Below are 10,380 nucleotides of genomic sequence, written 5' to 3' on the forward strand. Positions count from 1 at the left end.
GTTATATAATTATTGTTTAACGCTTATATGATGGTAACAATAGCTAGACTATTAATTAGTCTTGGCGAATAATAGACTAAACTCTAGTGGTAATAATACTAGGTTTCGTCGAAGGAAATTATTTTTTAAGAAGCGAAGCGCTATCTGAGTTCGGATTCACTGTCTTTTCAGGTGAGTGTATGGTCCCTTTCATCTTACACATAGATATGAAGTATTTTATATAAATTACGTGTTATGTGTGCATATTATCTGTATACTTTCTATCTATGCTAGATGAACAATTTTATACATGTTTTAAATGATTTAAACTGTATATGTATTTTATATCTACAAAATGTGTTGGGTAAAACATGGGTAGATGTAATAGTTGCTGTGTGACCAAATAAAATAATGAGAGGCCTAAATATAGATGTTATTGATGATCCAGTCATCTAGCGGAGTATAGATGACAACCACTGACTATTCTAGATAGTCTAGTGAAACACTAATAAACTCGCAACATGTAGGTGTTTATTTGAACTGTATGTTTATTTGAACTGTGTGCTCACCAGCAGTATTCCATCCCCCACATGGTTGCCTTATTTGACATGAATTGATGAGGAACCCCTGAAGCACGTGTTGTCACACCGATGAAAGTCCCTTAGATTGGGTCCCTTGTGTTAGATGTTTTAGGGACGTAAAGTGAGGATAACGGGAATGAGTAATCGGGTTTGTTTGGTTTGATAAAGTTAATAATCTTATTTATTGTGGGTTGAAAACCCTGTGTACTCACCAGGTTTCCCAACCTGACCCACTCAGTTTATTTATATCACAGGTGTTGATATAAAGTCACATTACACTGAGAGATTAAGGAGATATAAATCACTAGTGATAATGAATGTAAGTTCTGTTTATGCTTATGTTTCTGTATTTACGATAACATTCCAAATGTTTTAAAATGAATATAAATACTTTTCTTCGGAAATGCTTTGTTAACGTATTTATCATGTTTTACTGGGAACAAATTCCGTAACATTTTTATTAAAAGAGGTACTCTGAATTTTATAAAGCATAAACAAAATCGGTCTTTTCTGGCCGTGAAAATGGGGATGTCACATTTTTGATTTCCATAGATTTGGTTCTAAACCCGCCTATGCCGGAAAGCTCCTTACCTACATTTTTTTTTCATTTTCTCATATCTTCGTCTCCAATAGCTCACCCCTCATGATCTAGGGTTTCAGATACCTCTTCTTTCCGGCCACCATAACATGTAACATCCCATTGTTTAGGTACTTCTAACTCATTCAGTTCATGATAATTGATCAAGTGGTTGTAATATTGGGGTTTAGACATGGCATGTTGGAGGTACCAACATGGTGTGTCTAGAAATTGAAATATGCGTGTTTTGGCTTAGCAACACGACATGTTTTCTCTCTAGACACCGCGTGTTGACCGCTGCGTGTGAAACCTTAATATTACGGGGTTTATTCCCATATTTAAGGAATATGGGAGTTAGGGTTTGTCCACCCTCAGCCTCCATTTGCCCTCTCAAGCTCAAGAAGAAGCCCTAATCTTTTCCTCTCCATTTGTGAAGTTAGTTGGTGTTTTGAAGGAAGAAGGTAAAAGAAGAAAGCAAGAATTCAGCTAGCAAACATCATACTTCAGTGTAGCACTCTCTTGGACCATTGTTAGTGTCCAAGTCCTGATTTTTATCACTCATAGTCACTAACTCTTGAGACATGTCCCCTTTTCTCTTTGTTATGGGTTGATGCATGGAGAGATCTCATAAAGTCTACAACTTTATGAATCCCCAAGTCAACGAGACCTTGTAGTGGCTTGGATCTGGTTTCAACCAAAGTTTTGATGCCATGCATGGAAAGTAGGTCATGAATTCCCTTTTTGACATAATATGGGTTCAAGACATGCATCGGACATGCATGTATTAAAAAGCACCAATCTTTGGAACAAGTTTGATGGTTGAACCACTTCTGGTTGGAAGGGACTTTGGATCTTAAGGATTGAGGACTTTATGGTTAAGCCCTTGCATGGTTAAGCACGTAGTTTGGAATTTTGGACCTTTTGGCGGCCCTAAAGGATAAATTTGGAAACTTTATCCTTCCTAATCGCATTCCTAGTCCAGATATGAGCTTTGGAGTTCTTGGGGTCGAAAATGCAGCTAAATGTCTTAAGCTGTGGGATATCTGGTCAACACAATGTGTTGGCAAGGCAACACGACGTGCTGTATGAAGTTTTCCCATTGACTGATTTATTCGCGGAACATAGCGTGGTCAAGAGGGAACACGACGTGGTGGGTCAACATGGACTGTTGACCTTAACAGTGGACTTGACCAAGTTTGACCTTGAGAGTATTTTGTTCATTCTAGGATTCTTATGAAAAATTGGTTATTGATGGAATTAGGCATCGTGAAGAGATGAGATTCGGAGTCAGGCCTCATAAGCTCCACTCAGTTTGTGAGGTGAGTGTTCCTCACTATAATTGTTGGGTCGAAGGCACCAAGGCCGGCCCTTTTTGGATTGTTATCCTGATTTTTACATGATTGAGTATTGTAATGATTTGTTAGATCTGTACCCTAGTAGATAGGATGATGCTATGCTTAGTGATCTGCAAGATCTATCTGTTTGTTATTGGGTGGTTAATTGTATGGTTATCTGTTATATATATGTGTGTCGACACGGTGTGTGAGTGGTTGGGTTGAGGCGGATCTGCTTTTTGCTGAAGGCCAACAGACCCATGGTGTCCTAGATAGACTGATGGCCAGTAGGGCGTACCAATCAGACCGAAGGCCTAGAGAACAGTCTAGATGGGCTGAAGGCTCGTAGTGGCATACTAGTCATGCTGAAAGTTCCGTGAGCATACCAGGTAGATTGTATACCGGTGGGGCATTCCAGTCAGACTGAAGGCTCTGTGTGTGTGCTGTTTGTTGTTATTATTCTGTTTTTGTACTGTGTTGATATTTTGGGGGAAACTCACTAAGCTTTGGGCTTACAGTTTTGGGTTATGTTTCAGGTATCTCAGATGATCGTGAGAAGGCGAATGATTGATCGTGCACCTCCCCATGTTTTGTTTAGGATTTTGGGAAAAAACTCTGATGATTGACATGTTTTGGAAAAACTATTTTGTAAACAAGTGATGATTTAGGATTGCTTTTAAAATTTTAAAATTTTAAATTGTTTGATGTTACACAACACTAGCTTCAAAATCAAATGACTGGTTCAGCTGAAATCGATAGAAGAAAATCCAAATAAGGTGTAGGTGGTTCCTGATGAAACCGATGGAAGCACACCTGGTTCATGAGTTGTTGGTGGCTGAGTTTGTACTAATGAAGCTCACAAAAGAGGTGGAGCTTATAGAGGAAGGAGACGATGATGGTGGTTGCTCCGATTTAAGTCGAATATCGAAACCTAATCTTGAATCTGGATTACCATTTCGGGTTTTGATTTGGGTTATCGTTTTGTTTTTTGGGTTGAAGATGGTTTGCAAATAAGCTTCTGAATTTGGGTTGAAGACGGAATTTAGATTTTCACAACCTTTTTGAGATTGTTTTTTTCTACAATCTACAGGTGTATTCTTTGGTAGTTTCGGAATGAGAACGTGAAGTCAGAATATGCAGGTGTAGCAAAAATCTGCACGTTTTGTTAGTGAGGTGTGATATGTGATAGAAAGGGAAGTGGTGGAATGGATGGGGAAAGAAAAGTAATAGATGTAGGTGTGGGTGTTGTTTGATAGCAATGGTGGCGGTCAACATCAGTATTAGCGGTGGCGGTTGATGGTAATGGTGGTGGTGTTCAATGGTAGTGGGTGTAGTGTTTTTTTTTTTTTTTTTTTTTCTAGTTAGGCAATTGTAAATTGTAAATGAATAATATATAAATGGAAAAAGAATAAAACAAGGGTATTGTAATCCTTTCATGTCTCTTAGGAACTAAAACCGAAACAAAAACATACCATAGCGATTATCCAAGTGAAAAAAAAAAAAAAATTAGAGACCAACCACACAATTTTTGACGAACACATGACGATTTCAATAGTTTGTTCTTTTATTGATTATACATATGTTTATGAATTTTACATTGCTATTGTTATCTGATTCCTATCAAAAGAGATATGCGAAACTTAATTTGAAACCGAAAACGGAATCACGTTTTTTTGAACCACGAAAATGGAATTCTATGGTTAGGACTTAGAATGCCTCTTCTGTAAACTCTCGGTGCTTTATTTACGTACATCGAATCAGAAGTTTCATAATTATAAATCGGAAATTGTCAAATTTAAATAAGCATTCTATTTACATTGCTTTGATAACCATTAATTAAGTCTGAGTTCAGAAAGATAGGCTAAATGATAAGGATTCTACTTATATACAAAACCAATGCTGCATGGAAAGCTGTGCACGACTAGACTGCTTCTGAAATCAATGGATTGTCACCACATCCTCACGGATGAAAACAATTTCACGGACATGTTTTGAAGTTCGCAAAATCACCAACAAAAATCCAAAACCTCCACTTCCGATTCCTGATTTTTATAGTTGTAGGATGATGACATGTTCTAATTCTACTAAGTGATGTTCTGCATCATCACTTCTACCTTCACGGGTTGGCATTTACGAATACATCTATAAAGCTATCTTGAGTAATACCATAGAACCCTAAAACATACAACCCTTCTTCCAAAACACTAATCATGGGTTCTAAGATCTCCGCCATATTCTACATCTTCTTGATATTCTTGTCCAGTTCGTCGTTACCTTTAGTCTTGAGTTGTAATTGTAGCCCGCCTCATCAACCTAGCCCACCAAAAACTCCAAGGCCATACCCTCCCTCCGCCAAGCCACCGCATCATGGTGGAGGGCCTAAGGTGTCACCGCCTAAAACTAAACCACCGAAGACACAGCCGCCAAAGGTTCCACCACCAATTACTAGACCACCTATCGTACGTCCTCCACCGATTACTAGACCACCTATTGTTCTTCCTCCTATTGTGATGCCTCCTCCAGTTATAATACCTCCGCCTATCTTACCACCACCTATAATAAGCCCTCCGGTCATAGCACCACCTGTGATCACTCCTCCAGTGATAGTCCCACCACCTTCTTCTTCGTACCCTCCGTACACGCCTCCAGGTGGTGGTACGGGTGGTGGAAGTGGTGGAAAAGGTGGCGGAGGAAGCGGTGGAGGTGGAGGAAAAGGAGGAGGTGGCGGAGGGGGCGGCGTTATGCCAACATGTCCGATAAACGCCCTGAAGCTAGGGGCATGTGTGGATGTTCTTGGAGGATTGGTGCATATTGGATTAGGAAATCCAGTGGAAAACGTGTGTTGCCCTGTGCTTAAAGGTTTGCTTGAGTTAGAAGCAGCTGTGTGTCTTTGCACTACCATAAGGCTTAAGCTTCTTAACTTGAATATATTTATTCCTCTTGCTCTTCAAGCCTTGGTAACTTGTGGGATGACGCCTCCACCTGGGTTTGTGTGTCCTCCTCTTCTCTAAAAAAAAAAAAAAAAAAAAAAAAACTAATAAGGGCTGTAATGTAGGGCATTCTTGCCCTACTAGCTGGCTCAGTACTAAATCTCATTGGTGATGATGATGATTTATCATGTAAATTGTTACTCGTAGTACTTTCGCGTAATTATGTAATTTTAAATGGCCAGTAGTGTACTATGAATCTAGCTTGTCTTATTATGTGCCAAAGAAGGTAAAAGCTTAAGTTTTGTTTGTAGAATTAACTCTTGGTCAACCATACCATTTCGACTAACTTACCTTCACTTTAGATAGATAGATATGGAATAGAGATTGAGTTCAATGGTTATAGATAATGAGTTCATGGTTATTTAACCACTGAAAAATTTAAATTTTTTAAGATAAAAATATTACAAAATAAACGAATTCTTTACAAAAACATTTTCTACTGAATTTTATAAAATTTCAATGCATTATGGAAATATTATAAAATTATAAGAAATATGAACTAATGATACGACAATCTGTTAAATAAACCTTAGTAATTTGGATGTATTATAGATATTAGTAATTACATACATGATATTCTCATTATCTTTAGCAACATTCAAATTTTTATCTAAAATCTAATAATGTTTTTTTGAACGCAATTTTTTTTTGGAACAAACAACTAAATTAAATATTATTAACCATTAATTATGACTAGTAAGATTTAGCCCTAAAACGAAATTGCTCTGCACGACGAATCATAAAATGATACAATCGATGCATAAAGGAAAATAGAACAAAAAATGATTAAGAAAATCTCAAAATCTCACGGGCAAGTTTATTAAGCCGGAGTAAAGTTTCGGATTACTAATCTTTAAGATTGCTTTTTAAACCATTATTTTAAACTTTAAATTTTATCCAAAAACAAAAACAAAATATAAATTTATTATTTTTTTTAACGTTTTTCATATTGATATTCGAGAAAACAATTATGTAAAATGTGTACAATATGCACAATTCATTTTAAAAAATGTTTTTTTTCAACGAATTAGCTTCTATAACACCGTTTTAGTGTAATACCCTGTTTTTATCTTATTGTATAATTTAGTATATACGTATATGTATGGAATTCAGATTGTCAGTACATTACGTTTTAGCCAATGTGTCCATATGAAAGTTGTAGTAAACAAAAATTTGAATCTATAGATATAAAGAACGTTGAAAACGAAGTTCGTATGAAAAATTATGAATTTCGGAAGATCATTTCATTTTATAAATATCATATATGTTTATATAAAACGAAAGCAAAATATATTGTGTTTTAGGTGAAGTAGCCTAAATGAGAGTTGTAGTACTCGTAATTACAAAGTCGTAGAAATAAAGAACATCCAAAACAGAGTTCATATGAAGAAGTTATGATTTTCGAAGATATAAAGAGTCTACTCTTTGTTTATAAACGTGAAATGAATATAGATCTCGATACACTTGTTGAGATCTAAAAGAAAGTTGTAGTCATCGTAATTACGAACCCGTGGATATAAAAAACATCGAAAATGGAGCTCGAGAAGCTCGAATGGCGGCACATCAATTTTGGAGTGATAGTTGTTGTGAAACTCAACCACATCATAGTATCCCACACTCCCTTTACCCACCTTAAGTCAAAACATTTTACTTAGAATGACTTGAGAGACTTTGTGGAAACCCAAAACTACCAGCAACCAATAACTTGAAATTGCTTAGTTAAACGACTCTCTTTCTTTCTTCAACTGAAGACCCAACTTTCAGTGAGAACCCTACAAACGGAAATTATTGTATTACGCACACAACTAACTCCATCAATACACTTCCCGGAACTAGGAACCCACAAATCCCAAACTTCATAAACAACACTCTAATACTGGTGATCATCTACTTGTCATACCCATGCCTAGTCCCTGACTAGGAAAATCCTCAAAACATGTGGAAAGATTACTTAACATATGAATGCACTGATGAAACCTAAACGAAAGTTAATCAATCGCATACCAGATTAACCCAAGCACTCATTCGGCTCACAACCCTGTCGTCCTCTGACCACACTCGAGCCTACCCTCGACCTAGCTAACCAGTAACTGCACTCGGGCTTACCTCCGATTTGATAACCAAAATTACAATTACCATCACATAGATGAAACCTACAAGTGTCTGTGACATTTCGTGACACCACTCAATCATTGGAATTTGAAGCTCAAGGTTCCGAACGTTTCTTGCCACATTCTCACAACGATTCCTAACTCGACCTAACTTATCCCAAAGAATGTTACTGCAAAATCGTAGAATTACCATACTTCTAGGCCCAACTACCACTTAGGGAATGTTACGATTACCTCATAGTTTCACAACATTTCCACCATTGGCATGGGCTCAGCCCATGGTTTTGTCATCCATCCCCAATAATGCTTAATCGAAGATTAATGCGAGCCAGATCCTCCGACTGAGATAATCCAAATGCTTAGCCTTTGATTTTCCTAATTATGATTAAAACCAAATATTCTCTTGTCCTCAAATACGAATTTCAAGATAATCCATATTTGAGTTTATTACCGATATTTCCAAGTGGTTCTCCCTCACATGGAATTAGTCACTCACAAACAATTTTAAGACTTTCACTATTCTCTCACAAAACATAGTATCCAAGTCCTAAGCTTTTCAACTTAATAATTGAACCGATCCTACAACTTCTCAACTGACTGGACCAAAACTTTTGAATTCTATCAAAACCAAGGTTAGGCTGACTCCTTTCCAACCCTAACACCCTAAATTGCTATTCAACTTGAGCAATAAGCATTCCTCTTAACTCTATTTCTTTGTCCTAGAAGGGATAGTTGGCTGCAACAAGATCTTTTCTAGAAGCCACATACGCAAGAACTATGTCCACAACCCCGAGAGCAGGAACTTATGACAACTCATCGTGCACCCGCTTCAAATCAATCTCCTAATCATCTTTTTTATAACAGATCTCAATATTCTCTAATACCAAAAATCTAACAAACTTTCACAACAACTTCCTTCAGCGCATCGCACATAACCTATCAAAATCAATATGGTCGTTGATCTTCGGACCTTGCTGCATCTGATCCTCCGAGTAGAATGCTCAGTCTTCCCCCGCTCAATGCTTGCTCCCTCAAGGGTCTACACTCTCCACATCGTAGCAAAAAAAACATGGTTCATCTTGATACTCTCTAAACATAGTTCTCAGTATACAGAACGACATATCACAATGCCTAAATAGTAACCAACAATCGCAAAGAAATCCTGAACGCTAAATGGGTATCTTATAAGCCTTCCCAAAATTACAACTTCCAACCCTTAACGAACGACCCTCCTATTTTATGATGCACGAAGCACCCCGCAAGGTGAAACCCCGAGCCATTACGACCTATAATGCTAACATAATAATCCTATCATGCTACCACACAAATTGAAAACCCCCTGTTGGACGGTGGACATTTGGGCTTACACTCCCTCCATTACCCATGCAGTCGCGAAAGACATGTCCTATTTCTCCATACTTATAGCATTTGAACTTGTGAAAAGTATACCCGTGGGTTCCACCACACTTCTTGCGGATATCATATCTCCCTTGACTTAGGGTACCCATGTTAGCAGCCTCGAACTCTTCATCCATCGCTGAATGAGCCCTCATCTTTCTATGTCGTGTCCCCATATCATGATCTCCCTATAGTAATCTCAACAGTGCCTCTCACAGTCTGAAAAGCTACAGTTTGCTCCTAGAACTTGGCAATTAGCCTACCAGTGATCCGATCCATGAAACTAGAGAATGCTTCCTATAATATTTACGAAACCTCGACAGTAATCATCTCCCGTAGCTGATCAATAGTCAACCCCGTCCTATCTTGGCCGTTAACTCCATATCATAAAGAAGATCCCCTCGTGAACTCTACACTGAAAATGAACCAAAAAGCATCAGAATTTCCCTAATACACATTGCTACAACCACATGACAAGACTACCCATCGAGGTTTGTGACTTTCTTACTACGCGTATAGGTCATGTCCTTTCAGTAGTACGGGCCCATACTACCTTCCACACATACTAGTCTTTGTCTCAGGAATCATCACAACCACCCAAAACAATTAAAACAACTAGGATACACATACATCATATCCTCACTCTCTCGAGGGAGGCTAACCATTCCAAAACTGGCCTGCTACATCCATACTAACTCATAATGATACTCCTAACACTCATTAAAAAGCGCATCATGAGTACTACATACTCCCTAGGCTATCCTAAGGTCCACACCTCACCCTGCCATCAATTTTCGAATGACTCCCATTGGTTCGAATTGACTAGTTCATGAATACCATCACAGGCAACATAGCTTAAATAATCTTATATTAAAAGATTCCACCCTACAACCTCTAAAATTATTTAACCCATGTAGCATGTGACTTAATGTATTCAGTTAATAGTTAGTAAACACCCGAAAGAGTCCTGCAAACAAATACGAAAGAAAAATCTATAGGAATAAGGCATCATACATCAGACAATTCTATCATACAATTCCTGAAGATCCCTACCCTACAACTAGCAGGATGTTCTACCATAAACATCATATCAAATAACAGTGTATGTAACTTGGGGTATACTTTTTTGCTCCAACTAATTGTATAAATCGTATTCTTCCTTGGTTACTTTAGAAAACCATTTTGAAAACCATTTTTAAAAATTTTACAGTTCCTTAGTTTGAGTCTGGATTCACATGAACGTTCATCCAGTTCTCTCAAACCAAGGCGCTAATACGAACTAGTAACATCCCAAAAAATTCACAATAAATTTGAACTTTTCAAAAACAACCCATTTCATCGATAAAGTGTTACAAAACCATTGTTTCAAAAGTATTATTCAAAATCATAGTATCCCAAGATCTAATGTCA

General features: G+C 37.6%; 1 protein-coding gene across 1 annotated transcript; it reads left to right on the top strand.

Moving 5' to 3' along the window:
* Positions 1-4,543: 4,543 nt before the first annotated feature.
* Positions 4,544-5,671, top strand: LOC144999809 (Bifunctional inhibitor/lipid-transfer protein/seed storage 2S albumin superfamily protein). The gene has a single exon (XM_078958972.1). It carries the CDS (start codon positions 4,682-4,684, stop codon positions 5,480-5,482), a length of 801 nt encoding a protein of 266 aa, XP_078815098.1. The 5' UTR covers positions 4,544-4,681; the 3' UTR covers positions 5,483-5,671.
* The last annotated feature ends 4,709 nt before the right edge of the window (positions 5,672-10,380 follow it).

The sequence above is a fragment of the Lactuca saligna genome, chromosome 6, assembly GCF_052625555.1.
Source record: "Lactuca saligna cultivar CGN05327 chromosome 6, ASM5262555v1, whole genome shotgun sequence".
Taxonomy (NCBI): Eukaryota; Viridiplantae; Streptophyta; class Magnoliopsida; order Asterales; family Asteraceae; genus Lactuca; species Lactuca saligna.